The following is a 25,185-nucleotide window of genomic DNA, read 5'->3' as shown; positions in this document are numbered from 1 at the left end:
TTTCGTCGGTAGCACAATTGAGAAACTACAAGCCTTTGAACAAAAGACATGAGGGAAGACGTTTCAGAGCCGCTGGCTCAATTTGCCCTTTCATTTAAACGCGGTAATAGTTAAAATGGACACACAGCCACATATTTGTCTGGTAAACAGGGCTTTGCGCAACTTTAATGAAGTGTCGAACAATAGCTAGCTGGTGTACAATAGTTCACTACAAACAGTGTCGGCTAACAACACTTGAAGCACACGAAATCCATGGCTCCCAAAGGTTTTTACTGCAACAACGATAGGGGTTAGTACCCACAGAAAGAGTTACTGCTTTGACCAATAATGTTTGACTAGTTATCCATCGTTTATTTTCTTTGCTAGGCTAAAAACCGAGCTCAGCTGAGCCGACCCGGTGAGGTTATCTGCCTAGCTAGTTAGCTAGCCCACTCGGTTACCGTTACTTTCTCCCACAGCTCGTTTAGAAACGAGCATTTGTCTCAATGTTTACGGAGTTTTTACGAGGCCTGTTGTTATATGCGTCTGTGCTCCCATCCTTCTGATTTATTAACTTTTTTATAGTTACTTGACAACTTGAAGCAAAATGGGGTGACTCGACTCTTCCATTGTTTGGAGGTGGACCTTATAGTTAGTAGCTAGTTAGCCTGTTGAGGCTAACGCATCAAAACATCCCTGCTGCAAAGTTGCTGCAGCCGCCAACACTACATCATACTTTGTCTTTAGCAAGAACAATTCTCAGACTGGACCTTTTTAACCATGCTACGGATATGTTGGTGTTTAAAAGCATTAGTTGTGGAGCAACTACGTCCAACTACTGGTGTGCAACTCTACAGGGACTTCCAAGACTGACCAGTAATTAATACACAAACAGTGGGAGCTGGTTCATGTTTTATCTCCAGCTAAGTAATGCATGCAATATATTTACCATTTCCATCACTGGCAGACACCGAGAGAGCTGGAGAGGACAGCTTGGGCCTCTTGGCTGAAGGCGGGCCGGACTCCAGGACATTATCGGCCATATTTTTGACGAATTAAAAAAATGCTGTAGATCCACGGAGGGCAAACGTATTTCCCTTATTTGCGTCTCCTTATCCCTTTAAGAAAAGCTTCTGATCGTTCCCCCACCGCTCGGGGGGACGGTAGGGGAGAGGAAAGCAATGTTGAACTCTTTCCCTCACAGTTCTCCCTCTCGATTTATTCCTCTCTGCAGATATCAGTCCCCCTCCCCTGTCGGAGATTTTGTTTCTTCACAGATTTGAACAGGAGGAGGTGGGAAGGTGGAGTCGGCAAAAAAGGCAAGCGTGCGGCCCTCTGTCAACCTCATGTAGCCTCTTCTGCGACTCAAAAAATGTCCCGATATCCGTCCTCCGTGCTGCACTCAGTCCTGTCCGCCATAGTCGGCGGAGAAATCCCGTATTTCAGGTCTGAATCACTTCTGTGGAGAGTCTCTGTCAGGACACGAAGATGATAATGGTGATCCGAGCACACGAGCCAGGAGTATCCCTGTGTTAACTTCTGGAGGCAGTGCTCTCATGCAACAGTTACGAGACCCTCGGTTGCATTTACCATTTCTCTCACCTGACCAGACATCTCGCTGCTGGCAATGCCACCCTTTACGTCTCCAGAGCCATGAAGGCAAGTCTACCGGTGTGTGGAGACCACCAGCAGTAGTTTTAAAATACAATTAAAGCGTCAGTGGTACTCTCGAGTGCAATACTGAGAGAGAAAAAACTTGCATTGGCTTGTCAGTAACTGAATAAATAGCAAAACAGTTCTGCAAAAAAGATGAAAACACGGGAGTCCCACACTTGCAGTTACTCAGATAAAAAGAAAGTCTATTGCGGGTGTATACTTCCATGCATGAGTTTTATTTTGCATGTGCATGCCGACTAAACTGTGCACTTAGTGTTTGACCATGCAAGGCACTGGGTCAGAAAGAGCAGACTCGTATTGCACATTTGGTTGTTGCAACCCTTTTGCGCGATTACGCCTATTGCAGTCAGCAGGGGTTTTGGCAAAGGTTGGAAATCTTGTCAGAAATCAGTCCTCTCCTGCAACCTCTTCTGGTGCAGACTTTATTTCTTTGACAGATTAGTTCTTGGGGGCAATCACAGCGCGGATTGCCAATCAGCAGCCAGTCAGATTGATCCAATTAGTTTTATTTTGCAGAGGACGATCTGTGGGGTTACTTATCTTGTGCTCCAGCAGAGAGGTTCCTCCTCCGGCTTTCGTGTGGTTTAAACACTTGATATCTCAGATCAGGAAAAGAATGATTAATACTCTTAAAAAATAGATATCTCACCCACTGCTCACCGGATGTCTTAGCAAGGCAAGAGAAGAGAAAAGGGAAAGATCTGAAGCAAAAAAAACCCGGAGCACAGCTACGGCGACAGGCGAAAATGTGATAAAAATTGACGCTGGGTCGCTGAGAAATTATGGCTATTTCGGAAGCGGAAAGCTTCAGATCGGCACACTAATGTTGACACCCCCCCTCAAATATTTTGGGCTGACAAAATCCTCTCATTGACTCTTTGTGATGGAGAATGCCCCCCTTCGTGTTGATCCTGGCAATTTTCCCCTTCTCTTTAAACCCGTCTTTCTTTCCACCTCTCCCTTCTGCCCGGCAGCAATTTATTTATATAATTGTCTATGCGGACTCTTTCCTTCCTCCGCGACGGACACATAATGATTTTTCATGTTGATGTTTTCCCTTTTTCGCAGGTTTTTCCTCGTTATGATAATATATTGCCCTCTTCCGCCTCTCCTCTCTGTCTCCGCTCCGCAAAACACCCCCTTCCTTGGATTTTTTCGGAGTATTTCCTTCTCATGCACACATATATATCACCGCCTCGGTTTTCCCTCCACTGACGTCTTATCTTTTTGGTGATGCTTTCTCTCTCCTGATAACACGGACAGGATCTCGCCACTCTTTCCTCCCGCGGCGGTTCCCGGAGCGGCTGCAGTCGGTCGCCGGAGTCGCTCCTTCTCTCGGTTATCTCCTCCTGTTTCTGACGGTCTGTCCGCACAAACAAAATGGCGGCTTGTTGTTTCTACTCCTCTGATACGGGGGGAGGGTTGGAGGTACAGCAACATTAGGCGTGAAGGGGAGGAGGGAGGGAGGGAGGGAGGAAGGGAAGAAGAGGGGAGGTTGTCTTCGTAGGTGTTCGGGATTGTCCGGAAACCGGTTCCGTGCTCTTCAGGCAGTCGCCGATGTCAATCTGTAGGGGACGGTGGCGCTCCACCTTTCCCTCCCACACTGATGAGAAGTAACTCACTACATTTACTCAAGTTTAAACTTGCTCCACTGCATTATTTGTGGGAAATATAGCCTACTTTTACTCCACCGTATTTATAGTTAGTTGGTAAGACTAAGATTTTATATTTACCACATTTGATCAGTTATTACTTGTATAAAATGGATAAAATGTATGTTTAACAATCATCCTTGAGTAAAAGTAAAGAAAACCTGTTAAAATATTACTTTGGTAAAGGTAAAACTCACCCATAGAAATAGTATTTGAGCAAAAGTCTTACTGATGTTAATCGTATTAAGTATCAAAAGTAATTTTCTGGTAATAGATTTACTTGTGCACCAAAAGTATGAGTAAAAGTAAATTTACATTCATGTATAAAGTGTATTCTCTTTGTTTTCTATCCAATTGCTGATAAAATACGTGACTTTAAAAAAAAATATATTAACTTTGGCTGTAATGCAGTCTGTAACCTGCAAAGTAACTTGAAACCAAAGTCGTCAAATAAATGTAGTGGAGTAAAAGTACAATGTTTGTCTTCAAAATGTAGTGGAGTAGAAATATAAAGCAGCAGAAAATGGAAATACTCAAGTAAAGTCCTGAAGCACAGGACTTCTGAGTTACATTCTATCACTGCAGTGCACAGACAGCAGAAATGTGTACTGTTATGGCAAAATTAGCTGTGTACTTAAGAATTTCATACAATGTTCAAAAATGTTTTGCCAAAGCAATTGAGAATAAGTGCATCACTTGTCTGATAACACCCTGCACCTACAGTATGACACATTCATCTTGTGGTGTCCTGCTGAATGATTTTTATGGACACCTGACAGCCAATCAAAATAAAGTCTTGTATGTTTGTGGTAATAACACATTAATCCATAGACTTTGTTGTGAACAGTTAATTCCCAAAGTGTTGAGTTAGCCTAAGCCTAACTAAGTTCTCAATGAAGACTGTGATGACAATGACAATTAAATCTGACTCCAACTACTGGCAGACTGTCTTTAATGTGATTCAATTCCTTTGTTTTGTCAACAAAAAGGAAATGAAACACATTTATTTGCATTGCAAAGCTTGCAAGGGAGAGCAAGTAAAGTAAAGAAGACCTTAAGACAAATCAATAACATATTGCTTCCCTGCACCTCTGACCTGAAAGGGAAAACAGTCAGATAAGATCCATGGCAGTGCCTGTAGTTAGTTGTCAACGGCATGTGGATCACAATTTTTTAAACGTGGAGGTGTGACGGTTGTGACCAAAGCCAGTCATAAAATGTGAAATCTGAAATAATGAAGCAGACACAGACTCCTTTCCCTCTAACTGAGTGGATGTTCGTACCCCGTCAGCACCCAAATCTACACCTATGTGACCATCTAACCCTGAGGTTAAACGTTTATTTCCTCTGGTGTTACAGTCAATGATTTGCAGCCATTATTATTTTTATCATCACCATATTTCACATCATGTCGTACGTCATGAGTAACCTGAGTCAATACAACACAATTTATGTTACGAAAGAAAGAATATTGAGATCTTTTTAATACATACAAATCACATTTTTCTCTCTTTCAAAAATACTTTCCCACACACATACACAACTACACACCAACTCTCGTCAGTGTACACTTTTTAAGCTATTTCAGTGCATTGGTGTGATCATTACCATCATTCCTGTGTTTTCCAGGAGCAGCTGTTTAAGATTCCTCTATTCATCACGTGTGCATTAAAATGGTAGTGTGTTGATTTGACATACTATATTCCATTCTGACGATCACAGAGTACAGTGAGTGCATGTTCAACATTCAGTGTTTTGATGTTTTGCCCTGTAGCTGATGTGCCATGATCGAGAAAACCCTAAAAAAAAAAACCTGATGTGGAGCAAATACTGTAGGTTTAAAGAATGAAAAGGTTTACCGGTTGTTGGATCTATTCATTGGGTCTTCAGCTGAATACTTGATACAAGTGGTTATCTGTTGTTCCTAGGTTTGCATCTATAGTCCTGGTTGGATTTCACCCACTGACAGCACCATGACAATACAAGATGGGTTTAATGTACATGATCAGAATGTTACACATGGTATTCCTGTAGCCCTGATGTATAGTTACATTTTTGACCCAGTGCAGGTGGTGGGAGAGAGCAGGATGATGGACAAGTTGTCATCGCTGCTGGTGAAGGAGTCCCACCCCCTGCAGGTCACTATCACCGCACTGGTCAGCTCCTTCAGCGACAGGTTGATACACCCCAAGTGTGTGAAGGAGAGGTATCGCAGGTCCTTCCTTCCTGCTGCTGTTAGACTGTACAACCAGCACTGCTCCCAGTAGACCTCACATGTGCACTGTGCAATACAAAACTCTACACATATCCACACACTTTCTGGTTTGCACTAATTGGACAATTTCAAATACCGATATTTATTATTTATTGTTTGTAAATAACAATACCAAACTGTTTATACGTACACTGTTCATATTATAAATACGATGTTATAAATACGATGTCATATTGTAAATACCAAGTTCATATTGTAAATACTATGTATATAGGAGTTAACTCTATTTCTTATCTCTTATTATATTGTTTATTTTTTACTTTTTATTATTGTTTAAGTGTGATACTGTCCTTTGGCTGCTGTGACTAAGGAATTTCCCCATTTGCGGGACAAATAAAGGATTTCTGATTCTGATTCTGATTAATACCAGGCTTCTATATTTCTGAGGCCTTGCCAAGTCTAAAACCAGACTCTTGCACTGTGCTCCCACCTTTCATGTACCTGGGCCCTGAGTCTGATGATGTCATCACCATGGAGACAGTTGAAAAGCACAGCACACGGCCTGCCATCAATTCCCGTGGCTCACTTGGTCACTTGTCTGTCTCTCTGTCCTATCTCTGGGCACAGGCCTGCTCTACATCAGCGATGGTCTTTGGTGCGTCACGGGACAGAATCAGAGGGCCTCCCTTGTCTTGGATCACCACATCATCCTCAATCCTGACGCCCAGGCCGCGGAAACGCTTTGGCACCTGGTCATTTTCCTCGCAGATATATAACCCTGTAACAACAGAGGGAAAAGGAGGAAACATTATGAAAGCAGAAAAGTGTGAAACATAAACTAGAGTGAATGTGGCAATGTAAGAGAGGGCTGTAACTGGAAGGGATGAGGGTATTCACCTGGTTCTATAGTGATGGCCATTCCTGGCTGCAGAGGCTGTGAGCGGGACAGCTCAGGAGTGTCATGGACGTCCATGCCCAGGTAATGGCCGACATGGTGGGGGCAGTACCGCCGTGCAGCCTGGGTTGAGCATAAACAAAACCAAAGCCTTAAGCTGTTGCATAAAAGTTTGATAACATGAAATTCAGGCCTGTCGCTGACTGAAGGGGTGTAACTGTGGTCAGATAATTTTCTAACTGTCTTAATAGAGCACAATTGAATCCAGGAGCATCTAAACAACAACAACAGAACAGAAATCATGCAATTCAGAGGATTTCTGCATATGAGATCGTTTGGACATAAATTTGATGCAAGAATTTCAGAATAAAACATTTTTGAATCCCAAATGTAATGATGAAATCAGAGCTTGCCACTGTTTTTGAACGACTTGGCTATTGTTTCAGTCAAAACAGCAGGAAGTAAGATCTCCCTTTGACCTGAAAACCTTTATAAGAAAGAAGGTCAACCAGCACTGCTCGTGATGCTGTGGCACTCAGAGATATTTGCCAGTTTCATTTGTCAACTATTATTCCTGAAAAGTGAAATTTCAATGACTTGACTTCACCACATCCACCTCTCCATTAACATCTGTTATGAGAGATAAGGTCAAGTGGATCGAGTAAGTAGTTCAACATCAACAGGATTAAGAAACTACAACCGTACCAAAGTACTGGATAACTTAAAAATACATGGAAAGTTACGGGATCACCATAGTTATTACAATATATCCTGATGGGGACAAGTTTGTTCCAGATTTCATGGCAATCCCTCAAATAGCAGTTGGGACATATCGCTTAAAACCACAAATGTGAATCAGATGGTCGTGCTTGAGGAAAAGTCAAAAGGTCACAGTGTGATACATCATCCGGCAGAATTTGGTGCCAATCTATCTCGTAGATGTTAAGACAATGTAAACTTTGACTGGCTGGTGGCAGCAGAGGTCAAAAAAGGTAATCAAAATCAGTATGATTCATCCTCTGGGACCATGAATATCTGCACAATGCCGGCAAAACACACAAAAGTTAAGACAGGACCAAAGTGGTAGACCAGAGGGCTGACAACTACGAGTACAGCTCTCAAAGGGGAAACCCATCATCAAGTCAGTTAGCCAGTCCAAAAGTGTGCAAAGTTTATGATTCTTTGTCTTGATGATAAATTATTATCTCAGCCTGCTGAGCATCTTAAACTAACAAATCCATGGCTGCCAAAAAAGTATTTTATTGCCCCACAGTACTTTTTTTTTTTTTTTTTAAGAGAGCGACCAGTTGAATACATCTACATTCAGCTTTGGCTCGGCTTGCTCTTTTTATTTCCCTGAAAAGAACCACTGCAGGAAACGAGTGCCTCTATTATTCAGAGTTATACAAGCATATTGTGTTTCATTGAGGGCTGTAATTAGGTCATTTCATCATTTACATTGGCTGAAGGAGCTTATGGCTATTTCCTGACCACAAACCACTGAATCTAAACTCTACCAAGTGTTTAAATTCAGTGCCCAGCTTACATGGTTACAGTGATAATCTGATCATGTCTCGCTCTGGTGTGGTTGATTGATATTCAGCGGCAGGGCAAGACTTTAATTTACATTAGCAATATTAAATCACGAAATACTGTGTGTTTGCTGGGTCTGTACGCAGAATGGCACAACTTCTTTGCTCCAAGTTATTAGCAGAGTGAAATATGATCTTGGGCTTGTTTATTTTTCAGAGATCATTTATTCAGCAGACCTCTGAACTTAAGGAGTAGCTGAACCTTTGGATCTTGGAAAAATAGCCTTCTTGTCCAGCAAATAACTTGCAACTCATCTTGAGAAATCTTGTTACTTGCAGCACAATAAAAACTTTGCTTTCCAAAAGCCAAGAGCTGCTTATTAGTATTCGCAAAACTGATGAAAGGAATGATCTACCAGCTGACATCCAATTCACTTCTCCGATTATTACCTTCAGTACATCAGCATCACTGGTGCTGGCCTTGACGATGCCTAGCTGCCTGAGCTGTCGTCCCAACAGAGCCAGCATGGTACTATAGATGTGATCCAGGCTGACGCCTGGGGAACACAGAGACAAACAGGAGCGCTGGACCTCCAGGACGGCTTCGTACAGCTCAGCCTGGGCAGGGCTGAATCTGACAGGAAGGAGGTGAGGACAGCAGAGAGTTAGGACATGTTTTACTTTAGGCAGTGCAGCGTTGTGTCATGTAATGTTTTGGCATCTTCATAGTAAGGACACTGTAACGTCTGTGGCCTGTGAGGGTAGATGTAATCACCCAGATATTCTTTATTAACATTATTTTTCTTTGAGCAGTTCACCTTACTGCTTAAGAACATTTGGTCAAACTTACTTTCCATTCACTGGCCATGTTCGCGTGATATCACTGACATAACCGAAGTATTCACAGCCCCCATCAAGCAGCACCATTTCACCATCCTGATGGAGGAGAGGATGAGGGGGAACATTTTTATATACAAGTAATTTAAGCTACTAAATCATTACTTTAAATATGTTACCACTTACATAATTGACAGAATGGTTAATGTGGATGTTCATTGCACCAGTTAAGACAGGACAGATCCTTTAGCACATTCAACAGTCTTCTTTTACCTTGATAATCTGGTTGTTGTTGATGTAGTGCAGAGTGTTGGCTCGATTCCCTCCAGCAACAACAGGGGGATAGGCAAGGAAGTTGGCGCCATGGATCCGATTCTCAAAATCAAACTGGAAAAAAGAAATTATGTTTTTAAAAAAATGTTCCACTTAGGACTGCGAGTTTCAAGTTTGCAGTCATATATACTGACATACAACAGCAAAACGTAGTAAATACATATTTGGTTGGCAAGTTTTACAATATAAAAAATATACTATGGTATGATAATGTGTAATTTCTGTGAAAAGACCTTTTTAAATTTGCAGTAACTACAAAAATGGAGCTAAAAAACTGCACTCTGTTGTTAATCTCTGAGCTCTAGACACTGTTGTCGAACTAACTGCATTATCTACCGTGGAGAAATGCCAAATAGACTGCCAAAACAACAGAGCTATATCAAGCTAAAGCTAGCTGGTGAGATAACTGGTAAGTTAGCCCTCTAAAGCTAAAACTATGTTATTGATTTTTCTTAATTTATCTGTAAATAAAAAAACATAATTTTGATGAAGTGACATCTTGTGAATGTAGATAATTATTCCACATAAGCAGTAGCTACTGTAAATTCAAACAAGATGAAGAATAATTACCCCGGCTAATAAAATAATTTTAATCCATTATTTTATGTCATGTCCAGTCCGCTACTTCTGCATTGACTGAATAAATCAATGAATAACAATTGAGGTAGCTGTAATTACATTAAAAAGCTGCATCAATTAAAGGCGTGAGGATTATAGAAGCCCACACATGACAGAGAAGCAATGAAGAGCCACACAGATATTATTAAACATTTTACCTTAGCAAAGAGCACAGCTTCATCCACGTCTCCTTGAGACAAAGCCATCGTCCTCCTAAAAGCCTGAAAGACAAGGATTCAAGTTGGGCCAAGTATGCTGTGAATCTGTCTTAAAAATAATCCCAAGTGTTGGAGGAAGTGTTAAAGAGACAGTGTGGGACAGCAATACAAAGTAATGAAAATGTTGCACTTTTGCAAGCATTTCTTTGGAAATATGATATAAACTATAATGACATTGGCACTATAAGCAATGTAAACACCAACCTGTGCACTGATGTGACCTGCTTCTTGCATGAGCGCCACCTCGGCTGAGCTCTTGACGGCCCTGAGAGAGTGTATGAGGGGCCTGAGAGAGTGCGGCATCGACCCTGCATCCAGCACGGGACCCACGTGAGTCTGGTGGAGGCGAGGGTGGGTGGGCTGAGAACTATCGTACCACAGCGTAGTGCCTGAAAGAGGATCAGAGTAGAGAGAAAATGGGAACAGTGAAGTTAAGGTCCTCATTAGTTTGTTGTCAAATGTCAGCTGCTGAAACTGCAACTAGACGCAGCAGGCCTGCTAAATTTTGGATTTCTCCACATGTTGATGCGCTGCGCGTGGTGGTGTAGTAAGAGCCAGAAGCAGCAAAGAGTTTGGATGGTTATTGTTTTTTAAACTTTGAAAACCACACTTTAACTCCAGCCAAAATTATTTAAAATATCGCCACATTTGCAAAACTTGTCTGGAAGTTTTATTTTATTATTCATCTTTCAATCATTTTCTCTTTTAAAAGTGAAGCATACTGTGAGAAAATACTAAGATTAATCTAAAAGTCTGACCTCTTTGTTTCTTGTTCAAGTGTGTTTTAAGACTTGAATCCTTCCAAAGATTATGTCTGAGCAAATAACATTTTTATTTACAATATTTAGTGTGTCCCTTCTGGGCTATTGTAGAAATAATGCTGGTGCAACATGGCAGACTTGGATAAAGAGGACCCGCTGCCTCTGGAGATATAAATGGCTTATTCTAAAACAACGAAAACACAATAATTCTTAGTTTCAGGTGATTATACGCTAATGAAAAGATTAATTATGTGTATTGTATTCCACCTCTGCCAATAGATCCCCCTAAATCCTTCACACTGGACCTTAAAGACCCTTTGGCATGGTTCACATTTTAGAACAAATAGACTAGAAACATTTAAAATTCAGCTGGGGATGGAGACTTCTACTTCTAGAGTTTTAGCATTTCCATTAGCCTACTCTAGCTAGCTACATGATAAAATCTGCTTGCGTCAGTCTTCATTATAGCAGTCAAATTTGGCTGTTCACATGAATCAACAAAACATCTTGTTCAATGATGAAAAAAAAAGACAACAACTGTAGTTCTGTGAAGAGATATTCCTGCTGATGTGTCCTCAAACTCCCATCCACCCACCTTTAAGGCTCTTGAGCACGAGACCCAGTTCTTCGGTGCTATGAACTCTCTCGATGCCGGTCAAAGCCGCCGCCCCATCCTTCCCTGACCGGGGCCCGTCCCACAGCTCTCTCCCTGGGTCTCTACGGGGGACGAACAAGATGGCCTGGTCTGGTCGCCCTTTCCCATAAAGGACCAAGGCACTGTCAGGCTCTAGGATGCCACTGAGGTAGAGGAAATCCTGAGGAACATTAGGCTCCGGGTTAATTAGTGAAGCCTCGATAAAAACACCATCCATATAGACAATAAACTACAAATAAGAGTCACATGTAAAAGTGTTCACCTTTGTGACTGAAGTTCGCTTATCTTAAATTGTTACTATTCACCAGCATGTTGTTGCATAGCAGGGCACAACAAGATTTAACGAAGAATGAAGAAAAGCAACTTGAGACCAAACGCACCTGGTTCTGGTGGAAGGGATAGGGGATGTCATTGGTCATATAACGGGTTGGATGAGACAAAACAATGACCACATGGGTGCTAGAGGAGGCAGAAGGTCCCAGCCTATCTGCCTGGGCCTCGATAAGTGAAGCAAGCCTATGTCTGCGGAGCTCATATTCTGTCTGGCTCAAGCCTGGGGTCACCTCACCTGAGGAGAAGGGATCACATACGTGGTGTTTAACAGCAATTCATCACCAACCCTGTGCACTGCTATTTGTCTCCTGGTGGTGTAAAATATGGTGTAAAAGCAATCATATCATATCAATGTATGATAAGCATTATCATTTATTATTATTTCTTTACATGACATGATGATGTGAAATATGTGAGAGCAAAAGCCTTGAGTTGTCAGTTATCTACAACGGCTTCTTCTCCTATTGCTTTGTGCTTTCTGTGCTTGACCAGTTCCAGGAGCATGAATCCTAAGTCTTAAATAAATAACTACATATTAAGCCTTTTGCTGATGTGACTGTACCATATACATTGCAGTTTTCCCTAAAAAGTGTAAATGTGCTGCACTGTAATCAACACTCACCATGTTTGAGGAGGTGTGGATGGGTGAATGGGCTGGGCTGGCCCAGGTACCGAGTTGGAACTGTCTTTGGTTTCAAACCTCCAGGTTTTACAGAAATGTTTCTGCACGGGCAACACACACATCCTACAGACAGCAACACAACACAGATGTTAAAGACTATTGCACTGAACACATATGATGCTGCATGCAGCTGCTTTAAACATTCATTCTGTTTCAGTCAAAGGATGTTTTTCACAGAGTGGAGCTTCACAGGTGGATGTTTTTATTTATCGCAGATATATCAATATGGCTGCACTGTATACGTCAGCCGATAACTGACAAGACACTGCAGTACAGAAATGTCAAAGATGACGTGCCATGCATCTCTTTAAATAATTTTTGGACTGCAGTATTTAAAGTGTTTTCATAAGTCTGTGAAAAAACAATAGACCCAGGCTCTTTTATGACAATATTTGGTCTCCCTTCAACACCTTAGATCAGTCAAGTGCAAAAGCATTTGCTTAATTTATCATAATCCTCCCTCTTTTATACAATGTATGTGTGAGTGGGGACTGAGGTTTCTCTTTAAAAAGATCTCTTATTGCATCAAACACCAGCATCAAATCAAAAGTACCTAGAACATAAGTATCATCAGCTAAATATATAAGTATCAAAGTATTTTATTAGATTGTTTGATCAATCTGTGAATAGCACTTTACTGTTGTCAATGGACATTTCTGTAGTTACGTCCAGTGGTTACAAAACAAGGGGTCAGGTCAACCCCAGAGGGTCACGATATAAATGTGACAGGTCATGAGATGATTAGTGCAAGAGGGAATTTAAACAAAGTTTTGCTGTAGGCCTACAGATTTACACTACTCAAAATTAGTTAGGGACATTGGGATATTTTAGTTTTTCATTCGATTGTCTAATCTGTGACATATCTGAATTTTTATTTTTTTTTGTGAATAGTTTTGGTCCACAAAAATACACATTTATTTGACTTTTATTGCATATCCATGCACATGCATATATGCACCCATATGCCAATATCCCTAACTAATTCTGAGTAGTCTATTCAAACTTTGAACTTTTCACTAAGCTTAACTTTTTGACTTGAGATTTTTTATGTTAGGGAACAGCTGGTTTTACAGAGAGGAAATCACTCTCAAGGGTCCCAAACTAGACAGTTTTATGGCAAAGGGTCACAAGCTAAAAGGCTTATGAACTCCTGACTTACACCGTCTTACAAAAGTCTCTCGTGTGTTTTTTATATAAAACTTAATCTGAAGACCATCAACTGTCAAATAAATGCAGTGGAGTAACGTTTAATATTAATGACGTTGTAGTTTAGTGTTTCCCCCTGAAAAAGTAGCTGTCTTGGGAGCAGTATGTGGCAGCCTTGCGTAAAATACTCAAGTAGCTAAAGTACAAGTAGCTTTTAAGTATACTTGCAGTACTAAGGGACAAAACGTAACAACATTAAAGGGGGCTCACCTCGACTCCAGTTACTCCGGGGCAGCAGTCTGACAGCAGACCGGACCCAGGTGCTGGTTGAGGGCAACATTATTGCTGCAAGTGGAGGACACCGACCTCTTACAGCATGTCGACCCACTGTACACATGAGGCACAGTCAGTGAAGTACAGTTGTCAGCTTACAATACATATTTACGGAGACACGTAGCGGTATGTTGTTGACACTTACCAGAGTTGAAATCTTCTCAGACAACTGTTATATTTCCCTTTAATAGACAGTCAGTCGAGCTAGCTTGTTGCCCCCATGTTGCTAGCAGCATTCATTCGTGGTCAGCAGGAATTTATGCCCTGAGTTTTGCTTCCCAGGCAGAGATTCTTCATCCCGCCTCCTCTGCTTTGATTGGCAGGCACATATCTTCTTCTGTATGGTCTTAAAGAGGAACATTTCATTAAGAAAAAAACATTATGTTCCTATTTAAATTTCTGGGGAGAATTTGTTTAATGGTCTAGAATGAAGAACTCAAGAAAAGCAATGATAGATCAGTTCAAAAAGATGTACAAAATGTGTTTTTAAGAGGTAGAGGGAGAACAGGGACAAAACATTTGATGAGCTTATAAAATATAATGTAATTTTGCACGTGGATTAAACTATTCAATAACATATAAACATTTGCTCCAAATCCTCAGTGGGGCTCCTAAGGGGGGCCCCGTCCTTTTTGGTGGCCACCCCAAGTTTTTCTGTTGCCACATTTCTGGGGCGTCCCTGCACCTACTGCAAAAATAAGCTCATAAAACAAATAATATTCAAACAGTTAATAGTGCATTTCGTGGGGGGCCACTGCAGGCTTGGTGCTTTAGCAGGACAGTGTATGTATGTAGGATTGTTTGAGCATAATAAACTACAGGAACCATGCTCTTGGTACTGAAGGAACATGTGCAACAATGTAGCTCACTGATTTGTTTTTAATAGTTTTTGAAAAACATTAAAGCTCTGTGGCACAGAGGAATAAGATATGTCTTTAGATACCCCAAAATACAGTCAATGCTATCAATTTATCGTTGGTTTTCCTATTTTTCAGGAGATATTGACAATAAGAAAAGTAAAGTGTAGTTTACACCACCAGACCTTTCCTTTCAGATCAAGAGCTACAGGCCCTTGAGTAATGTATCCTGACTTGGTCCAGTGGCAGCTCACTGTAATCTGTGTGATGAAAGCTATTACTTCTTATCTCCTGAACTTTACTGTTGTCCTTTCAAACATATATTATATCCAGGTAAGAAGAATATTAAATATTGATCTATATGATCTGTAACTGACTGGCTGCACTGGAAAATCTGACTTTTAACGCAAACTTAACAATATGGTTGGCAGAAGCTGTCTGGTGAATAACTGCATGAGGGGCAACCTGAAAGCCCACATTCAGGGAAAATAAATGCCCCAAACGAAGGTGAGTGACAGTTCGACGGCAAAATTTGTGCTCCCTGAATTTGGCCTCGCAGGGAGCTCTATATTTGCACGTAACAGCAAGCCCCACCAATGACATGCTTATGTGAGGCTACAGGTCATGCAAGCACAGGTATTTTAAAGGGTTAATTCTATTTTTTATGCCACACATACTTGCATGACTACAAATCACAATGTGCTTACTTAAAATTGTATGAAAAGTGGTGTCATACAGTGATGTAAATGTCATTCTATGTGATAATACTGACGTTTTAAGGTTAAAAAAGCTTTTAAGAATTGTACTTGTTATTAAGAGACAAGATAGGACTCGACACTATACAATGTGCGTCATTTGATTGCTTGAAATCAGCCACTACAATAAGTTAATGGCATAACCCAGCTTTTATAACGTTTGAGTTTCAGCCTGACAGGCCAAACCCAGGGCAACAAATCCCCTCATGCTCTGTCGGTCTGTCCGGCTACTCGCCTGAATGAAAACACAGGAGCGACGCCACTACTGGAGTAGCTGTGTTGTGGTGATTTAAAAAAAGACAACTGCAACCTCACTCTGCAGTTTTTCTACTCGGGTGTCAACGGTGTGCGTCTTCTATCAGGTGCGTTTCCATTGGCGTTTTAAAACGCACTGGCTGTAGACACGAAGTGTTCATCTTGAAGTTAAACACGGCCCGTGTTGCAGCTAGCTAACGACGTTATCATGCGTCAAACAGTTACCGCGTCACGGCAGGATTGTCATTTCTAGAAACTTCTGGTTTGCGACCATCATATAAATAGTGATTAATGCTAGCTGTGGACGGCTGCTTCCCCGCCAGTGTATTAATTGCACATATTGTTGGATTTACGTGGCGTGAACAAAGTGAGGCTCTAACGTTAGCGCACGCTCATTCAATCCCTGCACGTTAGCTTAGCCTACGCTGTCATTAGCAGCTGAGCACGTAAACAGCAGTCTTGGCTAATAAGTTGGTGATTGTGATTTCTTCTCGCTGGTTTTCCCCACATGCAGCGCGCTGAGTGCTGGGCGTGACAGAGCAGTATGGACCCTCGAAAGGTTACAGAGTTGAAGGCCTTCGTGCAGATGTGCGAGTCCAATCCCCAGGTCCTGCACCTGCCAGAGATGAGCTTTTTCCGGACCTGGCTGCATGGGTCAGTACACCTCGGAGCATAACTTCAGTGAAGCCTGACCTGTAATTGGACTGCACAAGTTTCTTGATTACTACTGAGTATTTATTCTTTTATTATGTCATAACAGTAGTTAGATAAACTCTCAAACACACTGCAGGCTTACCACGTGCCTACCCCCGTTTGTCCTGCCCACCTTTGAGTTAAAACAATGGACCACACGCTGTACACACGTGTGTCTGAGTGTGTGTACACAGAAAAATATCATGTATCACAAAACCCATCAATCAATTAATTTTCAATTAGATTGATCAATTAGTTTTAATTAAATAGTCGATCAGACTAATCAGAATATTAACTTTACTTTCTACGCTTTTTGACAAAGTGATTTGAGACATCACCTTGCTCTCTGGGCCTCAATTGTTGGTATTATAGACCCAATTAGTTTTAGATTAGATTAGTTATGATTAGATTAGTTACGATTAATCAAGTAATAACCACGACCATGTATAGATATCTTAACATTGTAATAAATACTGATGTCAATAATTTGTGATATAGAGTACATTTTCTGGGAAATCAATTGAGAAAATGATGTCAGATAGAATAAACACATTTCATATGTGTTTTGTTCAATCCTACAAATAAAATATCTGAAGAATCGGGCTCCTTGTATTCTCACTGATCTGATCTCCATCATTTTATATTTCAGCATGGGCGCAACGATCCCTGCCCCACCCAGCACAAAGGGTTCCTGCCAGGTAACACATCAAAAATTTTATGCTTACTTCTGATAATTTGATATTCATTTTTTCTGTATTTTATTTCCTAATTAGGCCTTGTGTCACATTCTGACAATTGTTCAGAGACATAACACTGAAAAACAAAATATAAGAAGATATTTGGAGATGAATTGTGTTTGCAGCTGACAAGTAACCTGTAAGTTTTCACACATGTCACATCGTGTAACAGAGCGGTCTTTCACTTGTAGGGTGGCTGTCCTTGTGGCCCTTCACCTACATCAGCTACATCTCCTGAGCCTGAGCCTCCTGTGCTGTCTGAGAGTGAGGAGAGTGAAATAGGTACTGTATGCCCATCTCAGCCTACAACATAGTTCTCGGATCACAGCTATAGATGTGATTCATATTGAGAGACTAGATCTACTGTTACCAGTTTAACCGTGTTTTTCTACAGCCTGTGGTTCACATGCACATATGTGGCAAGTTTAATAAACTCATGTAAACATTTAACATAAAATGCGTGCGCAATCTTAGACTGATTAGCAAAGTGTAGAATAGCCAATTTAAAGTACCAATGTTGCTTACTCTATCTCTGGATATATATCCATTTGTTGATGATATACTCAAAAGAAGCGAAAACAGCCTTAGCTGCAACATACTGGTTGAATTAAAGGAATAGTTCAGAGTTTGTTGATGAGAATGAAATGAGAAGCTTGATATCACTCTGGAGCCAGCAGCTTCTTAGCCTAGCTTAGCATAAAGACTCGCCTTCGGTCTTTTATTTATTCTGTAAATGCATGTGTCTAACCCTACCCCTAGCACAGCTTGGAAATATGTCCCCACTTTAATATGTATGCTGCTTTGTAAGTCTAGTATCTGTTTTATTTGATGGCAGTTTCACCAAATTTAAGCAAAATGGTCTACCTATATTGCTTGAAGAGTAATGATATGGTTTGTGTGTCAACTGTATTATCCGTTTGCCTTTTCAGAAATCGACAACGAGGGAGTGATCGAGCCAGACACTGATGAACCACAGGAGATGGGAGATTTTGAAAATATTGAAGTAAAATGTCCATATTATCTATGAATAATGCGCACATATACTCATTCAAACAGTTTTTACAAGGAAATTCCATGCCTGATCAAAACAAGCTAAGCTGTTACCACTTCAGACAGGATTTGTTTGAACATCAGTGTCCAATTTTTTCCTCAGATCACAGAGGAGATGATGGATCAGGCCAATGAGAAGAAGATGGATGCCATCAATGCTCTAGGGGAAGGTCGGTTGATATTCTGTTCACAAACTGAAAAGTGCAAACAGACACAGTTTGTGTATGAATTAGGTCATTAGGAAGATGCTCAAAATAACTGTTTTCACACTTTATTTTCTTGTATAGGCGACCTGCAGAAAGCTCTGGATCTTTTTACTGAAGCCATCAAGCTGAACCCTTGCCTCGCCATCCTATACGCCAAGAGGGCAAGGTGAGAAACCTCAGTGTCATTCATTCACTTACTCATGAAAACGCATTACAGTGATACCTAAAAATAATAAATTACATTGAGGGGCTTTTGGTGTCTCTTTGCTTTTATAATTACTCTTTTGTTATGGATGACTGTGAGTGTAATCACTTGTGCTTTTCATGTTAGTGTCTTCATCCAGATGCAGAAACCCAATGCAGCCATAAGAGACTGTGACAGAGCCATCAGCATCAACCCAGACTCTGCACAGCCCTACAAGTGGAGGGGAAAAGCTCACAAGTACATATCTATTTAAGAGATCTTCCACAGGGCAGACGGTTTCTAATGTGTAAAGTAAACAAACGCCTGACTTGGAGCTGCACCTTTTACACATGCGTGACATAACCAAACCCTCAGTGTAAACACTCACAAGTATGACACACCTCATTTTGTTTGGCAACTGGCATTTTAATATTTCATCAGCCGACGGCCTGAATCTAAACCCTGAGTGTGTCAGAATTGTCGGACCAGATTCTCACCATGTGACTGTCGCCACAACCCATCTCTACAACGCAACCAATCCAAGTACAGCGTGAAATTACGCAGAAATCACATAGTAAACAAGACAAATGTTCAATCATGGCTGAAGCTTGTTTTTCTTTCACTGCCATTTTAAAACATGGGAGCAGCACAGATGGACGACATGTCTGTGCTTTTATTTTGTTATTTATATTGCGCACACATGCCTTAGAATTGAAATCACAGACTGGCACAGATTGCAACCAAAATTTTAATAAATTGATCTTACAGTATGATGCTACAATGCTGTTAAAGGGTACAACGTAAAATATGTTTGAAGATGGGTGACTTGAACTAATGAAGCCAAGATTGTCAGTGAATTGATGCAGGTCTTTCTCTGTGCCATCATGCTGCTTGTGCCATCTGGTTAGTAATCTGATGATACTATATTTTGTGTGTGTGTGTGCGCGCTGCTGCAGGCTGCTGGGCCACTGGGAGGAGGCAGCCAAGGACTTGGCCACAGCCTGTAAACTGGACTATGATGAGGCCGCCAGTGAGATGCTGAAAGAGGTCCAGCCTAAGGTATGATACTAGACAGGAAATAAAAAACACTTTTTAAATGTGTTTGTAGTAACCGTGATACAGATGTTATTTTGATGCATTTCAAGCACAGAATATCGGAGTTGTTATTTGTGATCTCTTTTGGTGTTTACATGATCCTGACACACAAATTGTTCATTCGATCAGAGTAGAAGCCTCCAATGGCAGAAAGAGAATCACAGATGAGGCTCCCAGCTCTGAGTTTGTGGTATTTGTGGTCATTCATGGCATGTTTCCCTTCTTGTTATCAGGCTAAGAAAATCGTGGAGCACAGACGCAAATATGAGCGCAAAAGAGAGGAGAAGGAGATCAAGGAGAAACAAGAGCGGATAAAGAAAGCCAGAGAGGAGCACGCACGGGCTCAGAGGGTGAGTTGCTGGTGGGGTTTCCTATTTCAGGCAGGGAAAAATACAATAACTGGCTCTTGAAGTTGGACGATTATGAAGTATTATGATCCTACAAAATAATGTAGCATGAAATTCTCCTTGGATTTGGAGTAACGCTGGATTACTAGTGTACGTAGTAAGCTAGTTAACCAGACACTTTTGCTTGTATGTTTTTGGTTGTCGAAAGGCTCTAAAAAAAGACACCCAAACTCTTAATATACAGAGTATCACTCATGCACACCTTCAACATGTGGAGAAATCAAAAGTATATCAGACTTGACTTGTTATAGTTGTGGTTACTAAGCCAGGATTGGACTAAAGAAAATGGGTTTAGTGAATGGTCAATTGCTTTCTAATTTCCCACCTCGGACTATGTACAAATCCAGCTCCAGGCTATGTCTCTCTACATCATCTCCTTTAACATTTCCACAATAAGAGTTTTCAAAACAATGTAGAAACCACCCGTAGCTCCTGAATGCGTCAAACATTTGTAGACTTATAAGCCATTCTTCTGTCTGTCAACAGGAGGAGGAAGCACGACAGTTTGGAGGAGGATTCTTCCCAGGTAGGAGCGTGTAAACAAGCCGATTCATTGCATGATGGGATGAGACGAACCCTCCAGATGTTATTATATGAGAGACTACAGTTAATTAGCCTCACTGTTGTTCTGCAGGTGCTGCTGGGTTCCCAGGCGGAGCCCCTGCTGGCATGCCGGGTCTGGGAGATTTCCTGAAGGATCCTGAGCTGCTCAACGCCATGAAGGTGATTTAACTGCTCATCATTATCCCTCTGTATCCCATCACTTCTACAGCTATGTCCCATGTCTTAGATCATACAGATCTGTAAAATTCACTTTCTTGCTGAGGGTAAATATTATGCCACACCCAGGAGATAGTTAGAGTAACTTAGCTTCATTTAGCATAAAGCCTGGAAACAAGGGTAGCATGGCTGTGTTTAAAGGTAACTAAATCCACGCACCGGCACCTGTAAAGCAGCAGGTGCACCAGCACCTGCTCTCTAATACAAAACTGAAGTCAAATACGCTTTAAACACTATGAAGGCCTTGTGAAGATCAGTTTATTCAGACATACAGTATTTCACATGTAACAGGTTGTTGCGGTCCGTCTTTTTGAGAGTTCAGGACAACAAATCCAAAATCATCATCCCCACTTACACAGGGGGAGGAGGGTGATGAGGGGACGGACATGTTTTAATTCCACACACCAGAGTGTGTATTTGAGCCTTTGGCAGTGGCACATAGAGATGGACTTAGATGCATTATCCTGTTGTTTGCTCAAAGAGATTAAAAAGCGAGAGAGGGAAGGTCATTTCTACACGGAACAGCCAGGGTACTCTCACAGCCAACGCGCCCTTAGAGGCAAACTCGGTAAGCTCCAGCTGTTTTCTACCCAGAGGACAACAGCTGGAAACAACAGTGTTTTACTGGGTAGAAGCCTGTATATCTATGCCACTCAACCTGACTAACTGGGATGTTGCTCATGTTCATTTCGTCAGTGTTATTGCTGCTGGTGCAGGCTGGTTTAAGGACAAATGTAGACCTGTAGGGTTTTAAATAACGAGAGGAGGATAGACTGCCCCACAGTCTGTGATCACATTTTATCAGAATTTTGCATGCACCCCTGACAGAGAAATGAGTCATCTCAATTTCCATCTGAAACAGACGGAAAGGGTGAGTGGGTTATGTAAAAATAGAAAATGCATTTTACTGATGTACTAATAGATGGTAGAATGATACATGAACATGTTCATGGGACCTTGAACACTGCTCTATTTTAGGTATTTAATAAGATTTATATAAAATATATCTCTAGAATGTCCAATATTGACTGAAAAAGCAGCAATAAAAGTTAAAGAGGAGCTCAACTGTTTAAAAATCTTTACATTTTGTGAAATTTGATAAATTACCTCGAGTGATGTCACTTGACTTGGCATTGGTTCATCTCTGCTAGTGCAAAGCTGCCTGAGGATACATTAGCTACTTCTAGCATAACATACAGACTCTCTGACCAAACTGTCAGTGGCTGTAGATGTCAGGTTTTGACAAAGACTAACAAAAGATGCTGTCGTCATGTTATAGCTCAGTTACTTGCATTCTATAATAAACAAAGGAAGTGAACCACAAAGAAAAAAAGAGCCGGGGCTGGCCCAATAAAATGAATACAACCAAAAGAGCACTCAAGTCAGAATTTGAACAAGTCTAGCTGACTAAATGAAGAAAGAATAGAAATAAAACTCAATCTGAGCTGCTCTGCTCTTGCCTGTCTGAAACCAAAAATATCTTTATTGGATTTCAGTGGGTATAACAGAATAACTAAACCTGGCACGGTCGAATGCCTGGGTTGAAATTAAATCAAGCCTGATCCACGGTAGTTAAACACTGATCAAAATACAAACACAGCTAGAGACAGTGGCATGCCGTTCAGGTTAAATCTCAGACACCCTACCTGAGAACTTGGCTCGGTATTTATTTTGTCTGATTAAGTTACATCCTCACGATTGGAGAGAGGGACTGTGTGCCTCTCCACTCAGGATCTTTGGGATAGCAGTCAGAAAGAGACAGGTATTAAGTGTTTTGTGATGTTAATAGACTCAACAATAGAAAGTATTTGATGGATTAATCAGTAAAAAGGCTGAAACTACCACTTTAATGGGAAATGGGAAGGAAATCAAAATAACAAATGAAAAAAAAGTCAATTCCACCAATAAGTTGAAATATACTCGAGAAAAAGTAAATAATGAAGATCGTTCACTTTTGGTAAAAGCCTTTAAACATTTTAATTTTATAGATCCATTCATGGCCTCAAAATCAGTAAGATTTATGCCTTCAACTGGATTCAGGTTTAAATAAAGGAGATGTGGCCTTTACTAATCCTAGTTTGTTTATTTTTTACTAAACAATGAGGTACAGCAAGAGCAAATTCCTGGAGAAAATTATTTCGAGAGCCCTAAAATGTTTCAAGGAGACATTATGCTAATTTTCAGGTTCATTACTTTATGTTGGGTGACTACTAGAATAGGTTTACATGCTTAAATGCTCAATAAACGCATAGTTTTCTGATACAGCGGCACTGTCTTCCCCCTCTGAGACTCTGTTTTAGTTTCTGTCTCCTTAAGACCCCGCCCCCAAATACCCAGTCTGCTCTGATTGGTCAGCTCACACACGCCTGAGCCAGCAAAGCTCACCGTGTCTGTGGTTGGTTCTGTTGTGTTTTAAGCTTCCAGTTAGCTTCACTTCTATTGTGATTATAAGCATACTTTATGCAAATGTGTGACACGGTGACAAAGTGTGATGTCAAGAAGTCAAGGTATTAAAGGCGGGACTACTGACGAGACGTTTGGGACACTTCAGGTGCAGTGTCTTCTGTGGGAGAATTTTTTTAACAGGAATAACATTTTTTAAAGTAGATTTTTTTTACTTGTACTTACTTTAGCTAGCAATAGCAGCCAAAAGCTTAGAGACAAGACTGAACAAGGAGCAAATTAAAAGAGGGATGGGCCAGTTGGATCACCAAAATGTGAGAGTGACTTAGCCAATATAAATGGAGCTGTGAAAAACCTTCACCCACACGACCCGGCAACAGAACAAAAAAAAAAATTCACATCACTGTCTTTAAAGCTGATTTGGACATGCACTTCGTGAATAAAGGTTGACCATATTAATCTGTATCTAACTCCAGGACCCCGAGGTGATGGCTGCCTTCCAGGATGTGGCTCAGAACCCAGCCAACATCTCCAAGTATCAGAACAACCCCAAAATCATGGCCCTCGTCACCAAGCTGAGTGCCAAATTTGGAGCTCCACCACAGCCGTAGACAGAAAAAGGACCAAAGCTGAGAGGGGAGTGGATACGTGGTGGAGAGCTTCAATGCTTTTCAACAATTATTCCACTGTGTGCAGATCAAACAGGGGGAGCGGGTGACGGGTTATTTGGTGTGTTGTAGAGAAAGCGTGGCGAGTTCTTTTTTAAATGTTCTTAATCAGCCTGTTAGCACTGTTAGCAATGTCTCAACAAAGCAACCCGATGGTTAGGGGTCAGGTGTGACAACCACTCCTGACCGGTCTCAGCTGGGACTTCACTTACCTACAGGTTGACATTTGTTAACCTGCATCTGGAAACGCTAAACTGGGAGCTCAAGCATTAAGACACTAGCTCAGAAACGTTTCTACAGCCATTTAATACATGGTAATGTTTTAGCTACCGGTCTTTTTTTTTCTCTGAGCAGAGCCGAACTCTCACACACAACTTTCAGTACCTTTTTGTTAACAGATCTATTATTAAAAATGCAAAAAAGTTACTGATCTTGATGTCTATGTTGGAAAAAAATGATCCACAATAATAAAACCTCTGTTGCTGCAAAACAGGTCTGACAGTAGGTTTTTGTTTGTTTTGCGTTGCATGTTGCACAGCTAGATGGTTTTACAGAACGACAACATGCACAAACACTGTTTGAATCACAAGTGATTCAGAAAAACTTGTGTATTTAGCATAGATGGATGTGTAGTTTTAGGGGAGTCTTACACTCACATAATCTCACTGGAAGACTTTCTTGTACTCATTAAACCGGATAGACGTCTGAATTTACACAAACACCAGCTCAGGTCTGGATAGATACGGTACCTACTCTAAAAGTTAGACTCTTTTCATTCATCATCATATACTAGTTCAAGATTCTTCATTAACTTGGGAAGTAACGGTAGGCATGTCAGTATTTTCTGATGTTAAAGGGGCTCTATGTTGTAATTTGTAGCAATTTACATGTATTAATGAGATTTTTTATTGGCTATATGTGAGCGGATTGTAACGTGATAAATGATACCTCGCCCTTTCAGTTGGTTGTACAAGCCTGTGGACAATTTATGGTGTTAAATGCTGCTGGACAGAATTTCTTTGTGAAGGATGGGTCGGATTTTCTTAGTGTCTCTCTCTGCCTTTCTAACAGAGCAACAGTAGCTAAAATTTTCATTATCAGTCAATCTGCTGATCCCGCCATCATTTGCTCAATGATATCAAAACAGTTAAATGTTTATCATAGTTTCACAAAGCCTGAGGTACGTCATCAAATTACTTCCTTTGTTCGACCACTTTGAATATGTCTAG

The 25,185-nt window shown here is 41.0% G+C and overlaps 3 protein-coding genes across 9 annotated transcripts in view; 1 reads left to right on the top strand and 2 right to left on the bottom strand.

Annotated features, from left to right (window-relative positions):
- The window catches only part of ep300b (E1A binding protein p300 b), a 35,150-nt gene extending 32,128 nt beyond the window's left edge, over positions 1 to 3,022 (bottom strand). For 5 of the 6 annotated variants that reach the window (XM_073493614.1, XM_073493616.1, XM_073493618.1 and 2 more), the window contains exon 1: positions 929 to 3,021. In XM_073493614.1, coding sequence (XP_073349715.1) covers positions 929 to 1,022 — 94 coding nt within the window. In that variant the 5' untranslated portion in view covers positions 1,023 to 3,021. Of the gene's footprint in view, positions 1 to 928 lie in introns of all 6 variants that reach the window. The other variant, XM_073493615.1, reaches the window with a different exon arrangement.
- Positions 3,023 to 4,756: 1,734 nt separating this feature from the next.
- xpnpep3 (X-prolyl aminopeptidase 3, mitochondrial) lies at positions 4,757 to 14,148 on the bottom strand. Its single transcript, XM_073493592.1, has 12 exons — positions 14,012 to 14,148; positions 13,804 to 13,920; positions 12,328 to 12,450; positions 11,753 to 11,940; positions 11,313 to 11,532; positions 10,161 to 10,345; positions 9,897 to 9,959; positions 9,061 to 9,174; positions 8,801 to 8,886; positions 8,401 to 8,584; positions 6,421 to 6,541; positions 4,757 to 6,301 (listed from the first exon to the last, which is right to left on the bottom strand). The coding sequence occupies exons 2-12, from the start codon at positions 13,871 to 13,873 to the stop codon at positions 6,135 to 6,137; spliced, it is 1,521 nt and encodes a 506-aa protein (XP_073349693.1). The 5' UTR covers positions 13,874 to 13,920; positions 14,012 to 14,148; the 3' UTR covers positions 4,757 to 6,134.
- A 1,559-nt stretch (positions 14,149 to 15,707) lies between these two features.
- On the top strand, positions 15,708 to 24,446 carry st13 (ST13 Hsp70 interacting protein). Of its 2 annotated transcripts, none has more exons than XM_073494067.1 (13): positions 15,708 to 15,840; positions 16,248 to 16,387; positions 17,076 to 17,124; positions 17,355 to 17,445; positions 18,093 to 18,166; positions 18,317 to 18,383; positions 18,501 to 18,585; positions 18,751 to 18,861; positions 19,560 to 19,662; positions 19,932 to 20,048; positions 20,592 to 20,631; positions 20,740 to 20,828; positions 23,765 to 24,446. In XM_073494067.1, exons 2-13 carry the CDS (start codon positions 16,278 to 16,280, stop codon positions 23,897 to 23,899), a joined length of 1,071 nt encoding a protein of 356 aa, XP_073350168.1. In that variant the 5' UTR covers positions 15,708 to 15,840; positions 16,248 to 16,277; the 3' UTR covers positions 23,900 to 24,446. The 2 variants fall into 2 exon arrangements, with proteins under 2 accessions (XP_073350168.1, XP_073350169.1); XM_073494068.1 differs by lacking the exon at positions 15,708 to 15,840 and adding an exon at positions 16,011 to 16,100.
- The last annotated feature ends 739 nt before the right edge of the window (positions 24,447 to 25,185 follow it).

The sequence above is a fragment of the Pagrus major genome, chromosome 23 (assembly GCF_040436345.1).
Source record: "Pagrus major chromosome 23, Pma_NU_1.0".
Classification (NCBI taxonomy): Eukaryota; Metazoa; Chordata; class Actinopteri; order Spariformes; family Sparidae; genus Pagrus; species Pagrus major.
Note: the sequence above shows the minus strand (reverse complement) of the source record. Positions and strands in the feature narration are given on the sequence as shown.

What these genes read in the sequence shown, in the direction of transcription:
- xpnpep3 (XM_073493592.1), bottom strand. Translation starts at nt 13,873, where the DNA reads ATGTTGCCCTCAACCAGCACCTGGGTCCGGTCTGCTGTCAGACTGCTG. An exon ending in TCCACACCTCCTCAAACATG is followed by an intron (nt 11,941 to 12,327) that starts GTGAGTGTTGAT and finishes CCTTCTCCTCAG; the next exon opens with GTGAGGTGACCCCAGGCTTG. An exon ending in CGTGCTCAAGAGCCTTAAAG is followed by an intron (nt 10,346 to 11,312) that starts GTGGGTGGATGG and finishes ATCCTCTTTCAG; the next exon opens with GCACTACGCTGTGGTACGAT.
- st13 (XM_073494067.1), top strand. Translation starts at nt 16,278, where the DNA reads ATGGACCCTCGAAAGGTTACAGAGTTGAAGGCCTTCGTGCAGATGTGC. An exon ending in CATCAATGCTCTAGGGGAAG is followed by an intron (nt 18,384 to 18,500) that starts GTCGGTTGATAT and finishes TTTCTTGTATAG; the next exon opens with GCGACCTGCAGAAAGCTCTG. An exon ending in TGGAGGAGGATTCTTCCCAG is followed by an intron (nt 20,632 to 20,739) that starts GTAGGAGCGTGT and finishes GTTGTTCTGCAG; the next exon opens with GTGCTGCTGGGTTCCCAGGC.